At 41.8% G+C, this 18,688-nt stretch overlaps 1 protein-coding gene across 2 annotated transcripts; it reads left to right on the forward strand.

The window, feature by feature from the left end:
- Positions 1 to 12,674: 12,674 nt before the first annotated feature.
- Positions 12,675 to 17,680, forward strand: lig4 (ligase IV, DNA, ATP-dependent). 2 transcript variants are annotated; one of them, XM_079668733.1, is made up of 4 exons: positions 12,675 to 12,783; positions 13,250 to 13,345; positions 13,993 to 16,063; positions 16,351 to 17,680. In XM_079668733.1, exons 1-4 carry the CDS (start codon positions 12,753 to 12,755, stop codon positions 17,018 to 17,020), a joined length of 2,868 nt encoding a protein of 955 aa, XP_079524859.1. In that variant the 5' UTR covers positions 12,675 to 12,752; the 3' UTR covers positions 17,021 to 17,680. The 2 variants fall into 2 exon arrangements, with proteins under 2 accessions (XP_079524859.1, XP_079524860.1); XM_079668734.1 differs by having other exon boundaries at positions 13,250 to 13,333.
- The last annotated feature ends 1,008 nt before the right edge of the window (positions 17,681 to 18,688 follow it).

Consider the following 18,688-nt stretch of genomic DNA (forward strand, 5'->3'; position numbering starts at 1 on the left):
ACTTTATCGAGGAGTAATATTTAAGACCCAAAGAGACCTTACATTTTTTTATTTTATTAACCCCATCTATGACAGTGCCAAAAACTAGAGGCATCTACGAGATACATCGACAACCACAGCGCTAATTTGTTTCTACTTTTGGTAAAAAAGTGCAAAATGTGTACTGAACTGAAAGCTTCGAACGGACTGGAAGGACTCCAAAAAGTACACCCCCCATAAAGGTCAAACGGAGATATCGGTTCATGTGCATGTTAGTACTAAAAACATGCTGAAGACTTGAAGTCCTCTTTTATGAAGTCTGTGTGAGTCACTTTAGGCTTCAGGCTGAACATGTGAACATAGGCTACATAAGGCTCACAGACCAATGGAATGCTTGCTCATAGCTATACCTTTAACATGATTTACATATAAGGTTTGTGCAACCTTTAAATGTTGAAAGGATGACATTATTCAAACTATTTACTTACGCTGTTTAAAAAGGAATCATAATGGCTTCCAGCTAAAGGTGTCTGACAGATAAAAGGTCTGAGACTAAGCCAGGTTTCTAAATTGAAGTCTTTAAACTGGCTTTTTCTTTTCCATTATGCTCTGATGTTTTTTGAGTGTTCTGTGTTTTTACAGTAAGCTCACAAAAAATCCTCCATTAACATCTGCAATTTTAACAAATTCTCAGTTGTTTGGGTTATTTTCATCTAGGCCATCAGGATAACTGACAGGCCATCACATGGCTAAAAGCCTCAGGGACCACACTCGTGTTATGACATTTAATCCTTTGTTTATCATGAAATACTTTATTTCCTGTAATTATACAAATCCCTTGGAATTCATGGAAAAGCAGCGTAAAAGCCCATCGCACACAGTTTCCCCTCTGATCCACTCGTGTCAGCAAACACAGACCCTGCATGACATCGGAGTTTTAAGCACGCCATTCCCTGTCACAATCAAAAACCAAAACACGCAAGGCCAGATTAGGAGTTATGATGAGTTTGATGCACACATACTTTCACATAAATCCTGTTTATCCATGTTCCCATCTGTGTGTGTCTAACCTATTGCCTCAGAGTCAACAGTATTAAAGACACAGAGATCCTCAGAGGGAGATTTCTCACTAAAGACAGAGTGTGATCACAGTTTGTTCTCTGTATTGTGGGAATAGTGTGATGTAATTTGGGCTTGACGTTAACACATCCTCAAGATACTAAAGTCATCTTTTTATAAAAGCTTTGTTTTTAACTGTACATTCAGTGTTTCTGAGCAGTTGTATGACGTGACATGACTTTCTCTTGTGCGTCATGCTCCACTTTTTCCGCTCTGCGTGGTTGGCGGTGACGCTAACAGGTCCTCTGTAGTGGAGGAGGATGCTGTTTCAGAGCGGAGTCAGTGAGACACTGATGCTAATGAGGCATTAGCGTAAGCCTATAATGCGGAGTGGGGCAGTTTAACATCGAGGGCAACCCTCTGCACACTACCAATCTGACTCACTGGATTTGGGATGATACTATGACAAAACACACATTTAAATACAAATGGATTTTACAGAATTGTGCATAAATCTAATTAAATCTGCATAATCTATATTAAATCATCAGTTGGAGAAGTATCACCAGCATTTATTTCCTTCTGGATTCTTTGCATTAGGTTATGGGCGGATTAGGACATTAAAAAAGCATTAAAATATTTGCTGTCTTCAGCTTCTGTTTTCCCAATTTTTCCCAAGTTCTTGTTTGCTCCCCTATACATTCCCATAATCTTATCCCTTTAAATGTATTAGTGAGGCGTCTGCACTGTGAAACCAGCTCCTACTGAACCTATTCTCACCCTTTAAGTGTGCGTCAGTATGCATTAAAGCCTTTACCTTTAACACTAATGCTTACATGCTGATGAGGACCAGCTGTTTATTTACCATGAATGTAATCAGCTTGTTGTTTTGTAATGTAACCTCTCTGCCTGCGTCCGTCACAGCCCATTCCAAGGTTCCCCCTCAGGGTTCAGTAAAGTTGATATCATCTTATCTTTCCATTAGCCATGTGCTGCCAATAAATGAATCAAGGGAAGAGGGATTTATTGCTCACTCCTGTTCAAATGCAGGCTTCGTGCACACGTTTCAAATTCCTTCTTAATCCTGGACTTCTGTGATCTTTACTCAAAACCTTTTGTGCTCACTGCAATGCCAAATCAGGAAAAAATATCTTAATCTGACTTCTGGTCTTTAACCATTTACTAGCCGTAGCTCCATAGTAGAGCAATTGTGGACTGGTACGATGAAAACATATAAAAACACATTAAAAGTAGAAATCCCCCAACATTTTGTGCGTGTTTGAACCATATTTCAGTCTTCAGAACTTCTTCCAGCATTCCTGGATCTCTGTTGACTGTCATTGTGCTACAGTAACAATTAACTGACTACGCAAATGGATGTTTACAGTTCTCTTTGATTACTATGCTTTCTAAGGCGTACATATTTTAATGACAGCTTTACTTTAGTTTGTTTGCATGTGGGTCACTGTGACTCGGATCGGCTCCAGCGTCTGGCTCCAGTCGAGCCGGTGCCTCGCTGCTTTTGACCTTAGTCCCGGTGCTTGTTTACCTGCTGGGTGGAATGTGCAGTTATGTAAGGCGTAATCTATCAGAAAGTACATGTCCCTCTGTTACCTGGGTCACAGGGCAACACACACTGACAAACAAGCTTAATATGGCCTTTCTGGTGTCACACACTGTATCAGGGGCGGACTGGGACTACAAATCAGCCCGGGACCGGCCCATCGGGATTCGTCCCGAACGTCCCGATGGCCAGTCCGCATATCCACCAAGGCTTATAAGGGCCATTTGGGTCAAAAGTATTTAAAAAGCAAGGAGCTCAGGGAAGGGGGTATATATTCAGATAAACAACTAAATGTAATATTGTCAGATTTTTATCAAGGAACCACATGGTTTCACTTTGCAAGGTTGGATCAACCTTAACACCCCACAGGCGGTAAACAGTGAATGCAACACGTGATGTCATGAGGTCAATACAACCTTGCAAAGTGAAGCCACATAGTAACAGAATAAGGGGAAGTGTAACATATTTTTGTTTTTTATTCTAATATCATCCCCCTCCCCTAGCTTTTTTTAGACCTACATTGGCCCTTATATGCAGTTGTATCCACTTTGCTTAAACAAAACTTGTTTAATCTCACTGTGTCCTGACGCGTGTTTTATTACCAATAACTGCGCTTTTACAGTCACACACATAGATTAAGGTCCACTCTGTTTACACATGCTAAACACACAAAGACAAAAGGTGGAAACACACACACCTCAGGCATTGTTAACCAGTCTGAATGTGTTGCCATTAAAGAATCAGCAACATCTATGGAAAACTCCCCCTCATGTTTGCACCACTGACGCGTATTTTGTGTATTATTGACGAGCAGACCGGATCAATGTGTTTTTCCGAAGGTTTATGGAACCCATCCGGATTGAATTATGTTCTGCACCCATGCCTCTCCGCTGAGGCCTCATGCTGCTGTGGGTCGGATTGCTCATAAACACTCTCCGAATGTCTGTTACTCACATCATCGGGTATCAATGGCCCGTGGCTGGTGAGGTTCCCATATAAACACATCAGTCTGTTGAAAGTAAAAATAGATGAGTGCACACAGGGAGCATAGGCGTCACAAATATATGTACATAAGCAAAGTTAAACACAATAATAGAAGTGACGCAATGGTTTGTTTGTATTCCAGTTGAACAAACGTAATTGAAATGCATTCTTACGTTGATGTCACGTAATTGGTGAGGTTGTAAAGAAGCTTTGGATCATGGGAGATGTTCAATCAATCAATCAATCAATCAATCAATCAATCAATCAATCGATCAATCAATCAATCAATCAATGTTTATTTATATAGCCCAATATCACAAATGTTACAATTGTCTCAGTGGACTTCACAGTTTGTACAGAATAATACGACAATACGACACCCTCTGCCCTTAGACCCTCACATCGTAAAAGGAAAAACTTCCAGAGAAACCCCACAGTTTAAAGGGGAACATGGGAGAAACCTCAGGGAGAGCAACAGAGGAGGGATCCCTCTCCCAGGACGGACAGACGTGCAATAGATGCCGTGTGTAAATCGAAGAGATAATACATTTTACAGCATAGGTAGACCAAATGTTTGGAAATGCATGTGTCTATAATAAGAAGATGAATCCAAGAGGATGTCAACAATCCTGTGGGAGCCATCAGGGAAGTAGTATGATGAGAGACAGGACCACAGTGACAGGTTCAGCCACGACTCAAAGTCCAGGACTCAAATCCAGAAGTCAGGATAGAGGATCCAGGACAAAGGATTCAGAACTCAGGACTAAGGACCCAGGACTCAGGATCCAGGACTCCGGATCCAGGACTCAGGATGCAGAATCCAGGACACAGGACAAGGATCAGCCACGACAACAGGATCAGCCACGACTCAGGATCCCGGCGTAGATAGACACCAAAAAGAAATCTGGGGGAAGCTGGGTTACTCGGAACATGAGAGTACACAGGTACAGACAGACAGAAGGAAGAAGGTGTCCCCGATAGTCTAAGCCAGGGGTCGGCAACCCGGGGTTGCCAACCCCTGGCACGCGTGCCAGCATTGGCCGTTGCATTTATTTAGCTGTTCTTCTGTTTCACAAAATACATCACAGACCTCTGTTTTTCTGCTTCTTCGTTTCACTTCCAGAAACATACACACGTTCCCTCACTGTCGCTCTAGCATCCACAAAAACACATGCACAAGCCACACCCCTCTCTCTCTCTCTCTTAAAGGGACAGCGATCTCATCTCACTCCGTTGGCACGCTGATAACAATCTTTTTTTTAAATGGCACATCATATTAAAAAGGTTGCCGACCCGTCTAAGCCTATAGCAGCAAAACTTACGTGTCTACGTACACCACCCTTGTTGTCATTGCAGTAAGCTTCTCCTGGTCATGTTTACCATGAGGAGAATGATCCAAAGGTCACTTCCTTTCCTAAACGAATAGATCCTCTTAATAAGACGAGTAGCACCACTTAATTAAACAGTTTCGTGTTAATAATCTGTGTTTTTCTGACGCTGTTCGATTTACTCAGCTTGTTTCTCTAATAACGTAATTTCGGACCCCTAATGACTTAAATCCCTCATCAGGTTGAAATATATAATTAGAAAGGGCCAAGATCTATAAAGTGGATGAGAAAATGTTGCCAAAAAAAGGAACGGATGCAACATTATAATAAGCAACTAAATGAAACACACCTTTACTTTGATTAAAAGTGCATATTTGTCAATGTTTTTTACATTTTGGATAATGTGAACTTAACAACATAACAGTTATTTTTCGATGAAGAAATTTTACATGTTATACATTTTTACACACAAATATGAGTTTCTTTTTTTGTCAGGGCTTATATCAATTCTGTTAATTTAATCAAGCAAGTACATGAGTCACATACTTCCTGCCAGCTGGTATGATTTAGATTCTTTGCACATTGTACTGTAGAGACAGGAGTGTTATTCACCAATGCAAATGCTTCCTATGTGCACCAAATGAACTTTTCACCAGCAGCTGTCTGCAGGAGTTCGCGTGCAGGCCCAATCCTGTTAGGAGGGATAGTTGGTACCTATAGGAATCCCATTCAGCAGCACAACAGCACCCACCGTACCGAGTTCACACTGGGGGCATGTTTGCGTGCGCATTAGCCAAGTAAATCATCCGTCAAACATGCCAGCCATGAGGCTAAAGATTACAGAACAGAAAAGAATTGGAGACACACATTCAGAGGGGCTTACTGGAGAGCGGTGGCACGCAAAGATGCTGTACCCAAAACCTTTCCTGCGAATCCTGCCCAAGAGACACTCTCCTAACATGCAAATGAAGCCAAGATCACACGCTCAAATCAACACCAGGTGCAGCTGTGGAATCAACTCCCCTTGATAGTCTGCCCCAAGGTGTCCAAAACAAACACAATAAACACGAGATAATCTTTGAATGAATGGCAAGTGTGCTGTAAACAGAGCGCGACCTTTCATTGCATGCTTAGACAACCATATATTACACGTCTGCATGTGTTATGAGTGGAGCAGTTAAAAGGCTGCTTTTTTTCCAACAAAACATGGATGTAACTTGATGCTTGTTTTTGTCCTATTCAGGAGAGAAGCCAGCGCTGCGAGGTGAACAGGGTTGCAGGTGGCCGACTGTTATGGAAACAGCTAATTGTAGCCGGGTCCAATGAGCACAAAAATGTCAGCCATGTTGATGCAGCATGACACATGGTCAACCCTTTCATGCATAGAGGTCACTACAGTGGACAGCTATTTAAAAGGTGTTTTCTTGTGTATGCATTGTTTTTTTTTGCATAGTTGCACCATCAGCCACTACATAGGACCCTATTGCATCATCCCATTCACTGCCACTCAGTACCAAGTCAGTGTAAGGGCATGATACATGTCTCTAACCAAGATGGACGACAGAAAGCCACATGGACCAAGTCACCCATCTATATCTTGCCAATCCTTTTATGGAAAGCGTCCCCTGCAGGTATAACAAATGTGGTGACATCAAGTAACAACTAAGGAATCATATAATTCATAAATGATCAAAGTATTGATTTTATGTTTGCAGGAAATCATGATTAACCACCTGTCCACTACAGTGGACGTCATGCATCACTGGCTATATTTCAACTACAATGAATACTGGTACTGCTGCTGCTGTACCCAGGGCCGTCCCTCCCTACAGGCAGATCATGCAGACTGTGTGGGGCCTCACCTTGTGGAGGGGGCCACACCTTGCGGAGGGAGGCCTCATCTGAGGCGCACCTATGCACTTATGTGGCGCAATTAGGGTGGCGCGGCACGGTTTCGCTGCTGCGAGGCTCCACTAGCACTCATCAAATAACTGTGCGTGGGGGCTCAAATTGGCCCCTGGCCCTGGTTATTCTTGAAAATACTTCATCTGCATTATCTTTTTGGGCCGTAAATCAATATACTTATGTTATTATAATGTAATTTTAAGTTTGCACATCTTTATTTTTGCAAACTTATTTGTGACATGTACATTTTCAAAATGTACATGTCTTCAGTTCAAACCCTGAACGCATACTGTCCACTGTGGACATATAAAAATCACTTTGAAAAAACTAGATTAAAAAAAAAAAAGTTCAAATCTTGTTTTTCATGCCCCAAGAGCAATAAAAACACTTGGTAACAACATTCTGACTGAGGCTTTCATAATTCATGAATGAAAGGGTTTTAATATATCTCTACAAAATGTACGTAGTTAATAAGTCATTTGCTTATATGATCCGTTACTAGCAAAACATGCTAACTGCTAAGGACCAATTAAAACAGCGAGGACTCATTGAAAAGATTAGCACATTAACCTTAAAGCGAAAGTTTGAATGTTTTAAGTGGGGTTGTATGGGCTACTTAATTGAAGTCATTGTAATACCTCAGTAGGTGGCAGTAAGTATGCAACCAGTTTAGAGAAAGAGTTAGCTAAGTATCGGCTAAGAAGCTAAGCGATGCATTGTTGTGGATGTGGGCAGCAGCTAAATGTATTTTAGCCACCAAAAAAAGTCCTTTACAATAATGAAGCCATTATGTATCCTGTTTTTTTCTTATGTCTGCCTCCAACGTATGCTCATACAACAATTGGTAGGATATCTAACAAACATAACATTTTACACATTCGACTAATGTCCAGCCGTGTTGGTTTATAACGCTCCATACATGCATATGTGTTGATTGTTTAGTTTGGTTGTGTTATCTTGTGACCTTGGTAAATCTGGACAAACATTTAAAATTCTTGCACTTGCAAAAAACATGCAGACAGGGCTGCTGACAGTCCAGCTTTAGGGAGGAAGCTGTGAGTAAATGCTTGTTTACAAATGACCAGATTTAGATTCTCCAGTTCTTCATTGGATTATAGGAAGTGAGCCAAGTGTCTCAAATTGTTACCGTGCAGTTAGTGCCAATGTCCCGACCTGAAGAAAATGTCCACATTCTAAAAACACAGAGAAACAAACAGCATAAAGTGGATCGCCTCCATGATAAATGTAGAATGCGTAAAGTGGAATGCATCAGTTGTTGTTGTTTGATCAGATAAGATGTGAATTCCATAAATAGAGGAATGAAGGTAAATAACCGTGCTGGAATGTTGCTACAACATAGAGGAAGGGTTCAAAGCTTAACAGTAATAAGATCAAACTTCACGGCTTACTGTATTGGCACCATTCCCTAGCTTCATATAAAAGTTTGACCCGCGTGTCCAACAACATACCTCAGAACATTGCCGTGTCATTAATTTGCGTGTTATGCAATGAGTTGTTTTTGAGCAGTATCTTAAAGTGGGGCAGGTGAAAGCACAATGTTACATAAGATGCATGAGAGGGTGCAGTCTTGTTAGTATGGTATGTGTACGGCTTGTGATGTGACATGATAGCAGTAAAAAGAGGTGACTCCAGAAGTTATCGCTCCGAGAGCTCAATCATTCATCGGGTTTCATTGAAAACACTTGGATAAGGACACTGTAATGGATAACAATTACAGTCACAATCGTCAACACACAGTGTGATCAATAACGCAACCTTACTGGCAGAAAAAGCTTGACAATAAATGCCAACGCTGCAAAGGGAGCCTTTATAGAAAACAGGGGACATTTAATATAGACATTGTAATTGCACTCAGCCTGCACTCAATGTCCATGTGACCTATTCTAGAAATGCAACCTTGAACAACAACACTTTTCCCTTAAAGATCCTTATTTGTGTGAGACAAAGAATCTACTCTTGCAGACTTAATGAAAAAAAATACAAACAAAGTGGACTGAGTATATTTCTCAGGATCATCCAGTCAAACTAATTCTTAAGATAATTTGAATAGCAGTACATACAGTAGCACTCCATGTATATTTAGAAGACAGGTGGGTCTGTTTGGTAATTGACAATGAATGAACTGAGGGACATACTCTTAACAGTGATTCATAAATCAGCTGTCACAGCTTCAAACATATTTTTAAGCTAGGCTGTGAAGAATGAGAACCTAATGAAGCATAGAGAAGGAAAAAATACGAGGCTCAAGAATGGAGCCCTGAGGCACACCATATCCCGGAGCTCAAGATGAAATATAGTTCCCATCATAATCTACACATTTCCTTTTTGATATGTGAGAGGGGAATGCATAACCTGAAGTGCCAGTCCAGGGTTTAAAGTAGTAAATCATAATGGCGTGAGCATCAGTGGTGTCACATGGAGCACTTAAATCCAACAGCGGCTTAGGTGTCAATGGTAAGAAGTGTGTGAGAGTGTATGCCATTAAGCCATCACCTCCCTTCACAAACAAATCCACCCTGCTGATAATGGAAACAACAACAGAGCTCAAGGTTGTCCATGGCTTAATTAGTCCCAATGACACCTGGGTATCTGTAGATTAGAACTTTCTTTTACAACAATATTATTGATTTTCAACAACAATACCACAATATCCAGCTATTATAAGGCTCCACATTCATATACTGATTGGAACTTATTTACTGATTTCTGAACTACAGTTGGTATGGATATAATAACAAACATTAACAGGATCACATGGTTACAATTTAGCAGACTATTTCTATGTATACATGTCTTGTAAAATATCCATCTGGTCAGCAAAGATCAACACTAACATCAAACTGCAGCTGCAGTTTTTTTCTTGGATGCACATAATCTAACTCTGACCTTCTTTGTGTAACCATCTGTCTCTCTTAAATGCAGCGTGGTGTGTTATCTCATGCTTTAACCCAAACTGAGGCTGAGTCCTCACTGAAAGGCTGCTGTGTGACCTTCTGACCCCGCTGCTATTATGCCACATGACGTAAGCAAACAACACTACTGCATAGGGCATCTAGCTGTCCAGTCAGACTGATGAAAACACAGGGGTTTTATTGGAAATGTAAAAACAGAACGATTATGACACAGCATGTTATGACATTGAGTAAAGGGACAATTATTAAACAGGTTAAAAAAGACGGTGCATCACAGTTTGGAAGGGTATTTCTGTGTGAAACCTATTTTATTTTAGTCGAAGGTCACTGGGTGCTGTCTTGTTTGCCCGGAAAAACATTTTGTGCTCTACAATTGAGGTGAACCGTCTTTCCCTGTCGTCATTTCTCCTGACATTTGTGTAAGATTATGTGGTGAGGAGTTCAATGGTGCCTTGAGGCGGCGGGGCATCAGAAGCGGCTTTGGCATGAGCGCAGAGGTTGTTGTTTTTTTCACTCTGTTCATAAAACAACTGCTGGGATCACATATTACGCACAGTACGGACGGGAACATACTGTACTGAAAACAAAATCTCATCGCAACAAATGTATGCGTTTCAAAACAAAAGTGTATAAGTGTGGATGTAGTTTTTAAAAGGCTACCTCCAGAGAATAGTTTATAATAGTTTAAGCGCATCTTTTATGAACTGTACAACCAGTGTAAATAATCAATGGGAAGCCTTTTGGCAAACATATTTATCAATGTGTCAGCGAGCAGCAGGAGACAGGAAGTGTTTATGAAAGTCTGTGCAGCCACACATCACCAACAAGTCCCTCAGTGAGGAGGCTGACGCACTGCTTAATCATTGGCCATGTCGAGGTGGGATTTTAGCTCTGTTTCTCTCCCTTTCCCTCTGTGCCTCCATGCCCAAATCTCACTCAGTCCTACACCAGCACACTACAACTGCCCCCCCTCCCTTCCTCTTGCTCCTACTCCCCTTAGTCCCTGTGCTCTCTGATGAATGCCACGGAAGCAGTGACGTCAGTTGTTTACTGTCTTGTAGCTCGCTGTTAGTTGCAGTGCAGAAGCACATCCAGCAGGGCTTATGTAACGCTGCATGCTGCATGACAGGTCGTTTACTGCAGAGTGTGTGTGTGTGTGGGGGGGGGGTTATGCTGCAGCCTGCACGCCACCATCACTCCCACATCAGCACCGATGAATGCACATACTGTACTTACACCATAAGCTCTTCACTGCATGGTGAAGTAAACACACAGTGGGTTCACTACTGGAGCATATAGTAGCTCTAAATGGACCTCCTCCCTCCACACACACATCATATCCCAGGATCCTCCACTGCAGCACAGACAGGTAAACGAAACTGACTCAGGAACTCCTCTTGCACAGACACACATTGCCCCCTGTCGGACGCAGGAAACAACACCAAATTTGGGTTGTGAGGGACTTCCTTCCACTAGGCTGAAGGTATTTCAGTCTTACAGAGGAATCACTAACTAAAGTTGAAATAAATAAAAACATGTGGAGCTTTACTTTTTCAAGTTGTGTACAACTCAGGGTTGACAGAAGTATTTAGATCCTTTACTTTTCTTGGATTTTTTACTTTTACCGCATGTAATGAAATATGTTTTTTATTTATGTTTGTCCGTTTTGGAATTCAAGTACATTCCATTGACATGCTTTATTAATTTCTGCAGTGAAATATCCCCTAACAAACACACAGACCCCCACCCACACACACACACACACACACACACACACATAAACACGTAAAGGTCAGGGTCAATAACTGAACAGTTTGCCTCTGGATTCTCTGTTTTGCTCGAACACACTGAAGCTGTCATCCACATAAATGATTCAACTGCAGATAAATTGCTCATGAAGTGCAAACCGCAGATACTTTTATTGGGAACAAGACATCACTGGCATGATTTTGAATTTCTTCACAGGTAATGGCTCGTACTTGGCAAGCATTAACCCAGAAACCACCAAATGCTTTGGCTGTCAAAACAAGTTCATGATGGGAAGAAATCACGGGGTTAAAAGTCGTGAAGCTGTTATCCAACATGAGCAGGCAACACACATACACACAATACAATCACGTTATACGAAGGGTGTGTGCATTCAAAGGCTTTGAACCTTCAGATAAGACCTTTTTTCTTGTTTTTTCAGGCTTGAAATAGGTTTGTGCAGCCTTTAATGACGGAATCTATTACATGTAAGGACAATAACAACACATACTACAATGTTCAGGCCAAATATCACTACTAACAAACGTAGACCCATGATAGAATATGTGTCATGTCACTGCATTAACATATTTTTAAAAATCTACCGATTTAAGGACAAGGGTTAAGTGTTTATACAACTACCTGCTACCAGAGCACTCAGATCCAAATATGTCTTCCTAAGAATTGTAATGAAGACAAACGCCTTCTTGTGGTATGCAAGTATGCATTCCGACCATAGAGATTCCGATGTTTTTACTACACCATTAGCCCTGGCTGACTGGATCCAGAGCCGTGATGGTAAACAAGCTCCCATAGCAGCTCAATACCGCACTCTGCTGGTACAAAGTGGAACAACAGTACTATATCTGCTGGGAATTTACCATGGCAAAGACTGTCAATAAAGAATGTACACGTTTTTCGAGATTGTGTTTTAATCTGACAGAAAATCACTTTTTGATACAGTAATATAACATAAATAAATACATATTATTTGTAATATATTAACAAGATATGCACAACAGAGAATAAATTCATTATAATTGTATGACATATAATATGGCATTTATTATAAATGATTAAGCATGGGTAAAATGTGAGATTTACAAGACTAAAATTAAGTAAATAAATATTTCGAATCACAAAAGCACCTTGCGAGGAGGCAACACATATTCCGGTCTTGTTTCTAGGGGGCCGTTTTAGCTGCACGTACCTACGTTGAGAACCAGGAAGTGGTCAACATCTAGCTCACGTCGTATGCTTCTTCTTTGCAAGATAAATCGAGCAAGGTAACACTTAAAACTCATATATTTCATTATTGTTAAATGTTATGTATCGTTTCTGCTCCTCATATTAAGATATAGAAAAACACTTTATTCAAAATGAAGCAGGGCTAACATTTAATGTATTTACTTTTAGCTGCATGTTAAGGCATATCACATAATGCTGCCATTAAGAACTCGCAATTATTTATGAATCTTGCTTTATTTTGTCGGCAAGTTTCCGTAACTTATATGGAAACACGACACCATACACCGCAGACGTCTTGTAACAACAAAGACTTTTATTTTGAAAAATGAACTAGCTGGCAGTTTGAAACGGTTTGAAAGCAGGAAGTGTGAATATAATACATTCAAACATACGCCCAGAAGCAAATAACCATTACGAACAGCTTTTTATGTTAAACGTCTTATTCAATGTAATGCTTTCTGATGCGTTCACTTTCTTCGTTTAACTCTGCCTGCTGCTTTTCCGAATAAAAGAGCTCTTGCTGTTTGGATACATGTCACAACATGTTGAAGCTTGTTCTCTGAGGATCAACGATCTGCAACTACGTAGTAAGTGCAATTGTAAGAATGATGTGACTTTGGTAACATAATTATTTCACGTGGTTTGTAGATTTATTTATTTTCCATTGATTCCAGTGTTGTATTGTTCATTTATTCAAATAGGAGATGCAGGCAGTCCATTTTCTTTCACCCAATACGACAACTTGTTTAGCAAAAAATGAAAAATAAGTGAAACCACAGATTTGTAATTTTGACTAGCTTCTTCTGTAAGAGAACTGTAAATGTTTAGTGCAAATTACTTGTTGTTTATATGCTTACGTTATACTAAGCCTGTATTCATTATCAAAGTGCAGTTTTATTGTGGAAATCAAAAACATCTCCTTCACCTCCACACGATATAGGTTATTTATGAAAATGCAATTGTTTAACCAATTGCTCATATTTAAATATTGAAATAAAATGCAAAAAATATGGTAAGTGTTAACCTCAAATATTTTCATTCTTCACATTTATTTAGATAATAATAATAGACATGCCACTAAAACATTTTTCCATTATTGATTTAAAATACAGATTTTTTTCTCAATTAGAAGATAAATACTTTAGTTTATCCAAGTGAAATGCCCATCTGTATTTATTGAAAAAAAAGAACTATTAACAACCTACAAAGTGGATTGGTAATCACATTTTTTTTTAATATGTTACAGATTCCACCATGGAGGGATCTTCTACAAGTGATGCAGCTGCTCAGCCCTCTGTCGCTGCTCAAGTTCCTTTCATTCATCTTTGCTCCACCTTAGAGAAAATCCAGAAGACTAAACTCCGCCCAGAGAAATCCAAGACCCTTGGGGATTTCATTGAGTCATGGAGGAAGTTTCATTCTGCCCTCCACAAAGACAACCCCAAAACAACAGACTCTTTCTACTCAGCTATGCGCCTCATAGTCCCTTCCTTTGAACGAGAGCGCATGGCTTACGGCATCAAAGAGAGCATGTTGGCTAAACTTTATATCGACGTCTTAGGCCTCCCAAAGAATGGCCCAGAAGCCAATAAACTTTTGAACTACCGTGCTCCGACTGCATCCCAAGGAGAAGCTGGAGACTTTGCTGGCATGGCGTACTTTGTGCTGAAGAAACGCTGCACCAGCCAAGGAAATCTAAGCATCAAAGAAGTAAACGACTTTCTGGATTCGGTAGCAATCAACAACGCTAGCAAGCAGAAAGGTCTTGTGAAAAAGAATCTGCTGCACATCATCACCCAGAGCTCGGCTCTCGAGCAGAAGTGGCTCATCAGAATGATTCTGAAAGACATGAAGCTCGGGATCAGCAAAGAAACTGTTCTTCAAGTCTTCCACCCGGATGCTAGCGAGCTCTATAATGTCAACACGGACTTAAACAAAGTCTGTCAGCAGCTCCACAACCCCTCCACGTCTTTAAGCGATGTCTCTATCGGACTCTTCTCCGCATTCAAGCCTATGTTGGCGGGTGTGGCGAACATCCGCAATGTGGAGAAACAGATGGGAAACAGCCCATTTTTCATTCAAACTAAACTGGATGGAGAGCGGATACAGCTTCACAAAGACGGCGACGTGTACAAGTACTTCAGTCGAAACGCTTTTGAGTACACCCAGCAGTTTGGCGCATCTCCACTGGAAGGCTCGCTGACGCCTTACATCCACAACGTTTTCAAAAGCCACGTCGTAAACTGCATCCTCGACGGGGAGATGATGGCGTACAACCCGACCACGGACATCTTCATCCAGAAAGGGAGCAAATTCGACATCAAGAAGCTAATGGACGACTCTGAGCTACAGACGTGCTTCTGTGTGTTTGACGTGCTGTTAGTCAATGACCAGAAGCTTGGCAAGGAAACACTAAAGAAGCGCCACGAGACCCTTCAAACCGTTTTCACTCCAGTCAAGGGGAGGATACATCTGGTACCAAAGGCCGATGCCAGAACCATGCAGGACGTGGTGAACGCCCTCAATGACGCCATTGACAGCAGAGAAGAGGGGATCATGGTGAAGGATCCTTTGTCCATCTACAAACCTGACAAGCGAGGAGAGGGATGGCTGAAAATAAAGCCAGAATATGTGGATGGCTTGATGGATGAGCTTGACCTGCTGATTGTTGGCGGATACTGGGGGAAAGGAAAACGGGGCGGTATGATGTCCCATTTCTTAGCTGCCGTCGCAGAAGCTCCAAAGCCTGGCGAGAAACCCTCAGTTTTCCACTCTTTCTGCCGCATCGGCTCTGGCTACACCATGAAGGAGTTGTACGACCTCGGTTTAAAGCTAGCCAAGCATTGGAAAGTCTACCGGAAAAACGACCCGCCAGCATCCATCTTGTGCGGAACCGAGAAACCAGAAGTCTACATCGAGCCCTGCAACTCGGTCATCCTCCAGGTGAGGGCGGCGGAAATAGTGGGCAGCGACATGTATAAAACCAACTGCACCCTGCGCTTCCCCAGGATCGAGAAGATCCGCGAGGACAAGGAGTGGCACCAGTGCATGACACTCGCAGAGCTGGACCAGTTCCGCGGGAAGGCCTCTGGGAAACTAGCTTCGCGGCACCTCTACATCGATGGCAACGAACCGCAGAAGAAGAAGCGCAAGCCACTGGTCAAACCCAAGAAGGTGGTCGGGATCATCGACCACTTCAAGCACCAGGACCTCTCCGGGGTTACCAAGGAGACGGATATGTTTGAAGATGTCGAGTTCTGTATCCTGAATGGCACTGAACAGAACCCCAAAGCGGAGCTGGAAAAGGGCGTGGCCAGGTAGAGAAAGCCTTTTGTTATAGTTAAAGTCAACCATGTGGCTTAGAAATGTTAAACAGCAATATATATCTTATGTAAGCTAATATTATCTAACGTTAGCCACCACAAAATACTGATTGTACCACACCAATTAAGGTTGTAGAAGCAGAACCCCTAACTGCAATGGTGCATTTGATGTGTCTTATGTGATGTGATTTGGTGTTGCTACGTCTCTAAAGTCTTATTGTCACACTTTAAAATAGCCTTAATAATCAATGAACTCATTATTGTCTTCATCTCCTCATTAGGTGTGGTGGTATCGTGGTTCAAAACCCAGGACGGGACACCTACTGCGTGGTTGCCGGCGTGGAGAACATGCGCGTGAAGAACCTGGTTTTGTCCGACCAGCATGACGTTGTGTGGGCCGCCTGGCTGCTGGAGTGCCTGGACCAGAAGGAAGTGGTCCCATGGCAACCGCGGCACATGATCCACATGTCGCCCTCCACCAGGGAGCATTTCGCCAAGGAGTACGACAGCTATGGCGACAGCTACTTCGTGGACACGGACGAGCAGCAGCTGCGGGAGGTGTTTGCACGAATCAGCAACGAGGACACGGCGGCGGCGGTGAACATCAGCCAGGTGGAGCAGCGCTACAGCTGGGAGGACATTCCCACCAGCATGTTCAGGCCATTTGAGGTCTACATGGACAGATTCACCGACATTGGAGAACCTGGAACCGCCATAAAAGCTTCCTGTTTGGACATCAGGGCGCTGGAGTTTCGCTACCATGGAGGTAAGGTGGTGCAGAAGTTGGAGGAAGGAGTCTCTCATGTCATTATCTCAGAGGAAACCAGACTTCTGCACTTAAGGAATCTGAGGCGCTGCTTTAGGAAGAAGTTTAAGATCGTAAGAGAATCATGGTTGACTGATTCAATAAAAGCAGGGTATCTGCTGAATGACACTGACTACTTGGCTTAAAAAGTCCGCTGGTGATGCACACTGGGTATAAATCCCTGCATAGCTAGCCTTTTAAATCAGATTGCTGTGTTCCATGAGCGATTACAGCCGCATGTGATTCGTTTTTTAATTAATAGGATACTGTAAAGGTCCTAAAGGCAACAACTACATTACATTTTTAAAGTTAAATAGCAATATGGAGTATTGCAATGGGAAGCTAATTAATCGCTTAGCCTTTTAATCTTTAGCCGAGCAGTTTTTAATAAAAATAAAGGAAAAAAGCTTTTCGTTTTTTTAACAAATGGAGGGGTTCAATGTGTGTTCAATGTTTGGAAGTATTAATGTACTGTCTTAAAAAGAAAGCTGCTTTCATCCTCTTAACTTTTCTGTCTTTATAGATGAATCCATTTTATTCATCCACATCAGAGATATCAAATGTAAGATTATACAACCCGTAACAACATCTCAAAGACAAGATGTAGCATTTATTTATTTATTAAGAAGAACCAAAATGATGTGACTTTTAATGACTTTTTCTGTCGAGTCAACTGAACTGTCTGTAAAACGTGTGTAGGCCAAAACATTGGGATTATTACGCCGTTTGCCTTGTCTTGATCTGTGCCTTTTATGCTTTTGTGTTTGTCTACAAAACTCTAATAAATATTATAAATCCTTTTTAAAATAATGAACCGTATTGACTGAAATATTGTTTTGAATTTGCTCAAGCTCTTCTGCTTGCTTCAGCTGGCAGAGCGTCACCATGGGGGGGACGTTAAAACGGGTCCAGCTCAAGGCCCTCCGACAAAGAAGCGGCCATGTTTTGCTGTTTTCAGAAATGTCACCATTGTGTCTTGGGACGCGTTGATATGTTATAACCTTCATTACCATAGCCTCCAGGGTGCAGGTAGCTGCCTGTGGTGTCCTGGGCTTTGTTTCTCCTAAATGCCTCATGAATACATTTTCAAAGTAAGTGATGAGGTACCTGTTTTCAATTAATATACTGCAATCTTAGCTTTCATTGACATGTAGTAGTACTCCCAATAGGGTTTGCCATTTATTTAAACAAGTGAATACCTCGGCTCTAATAATTAAACCCTATTTGTGAAATAAAATACTTTAGAGCAAAATGCTCTTTATTATTGGTTAAGAACAAGATTTTGTGCAAGAGTAAGCACTCTGTAACCCATCGCCCACTCTGGCCTATTTCCAGGTGAGTTTGACTGACAGGCCTTAATTAGAGCTACTCAACTAGTGCTTATTCCACTGTGTCTTTGCGTGTGTGAGGCTCTCGGTGTAAGTGTTGGTTTGAAACGTCTAACTGCTGCTCCTCGCAGGGGCACATGATCAGTCCTGAAGATCTGGAGATGCAAACAGCCGCTGAAAGCATAGCATTGCAGAAATACCAGGTTCCCTAATGGGATAAATGCCCCTAATTAGGCCGGCCGTATGGAGAGCTGCTACCACCAGCGAGTACACTGGACACCAGCAGAAACAAATGGTTTGGAAACGGCCCCTAGACAACCAGCAGCTGCATGCACTCAGCTGGAATAAATGAGCCCCTGTAGAGACCAAACACAGGGTCAGGGCAGCAGAGGTTTGTCCACAGAAATTAGCCTGACCCGCCTTCAATGAAGAAATGCAGTCAAAACAACCAGAATCAAGCTCCAACTGAATTATGACATTATTTGT

The sequence above is a fragment of the Notothenia rossii genome (assembly GCF_949606895.1).
Source record: "Notothenia rossii genome assembly, chromosome: 3".
Taxonomy (NCBI): domain Eukaryota; kingdom Metazoa; phylum Chordata; class Actinopteri; order Perciformes; family Nototheniidae; genus Notothenia; species Notothenia rossii.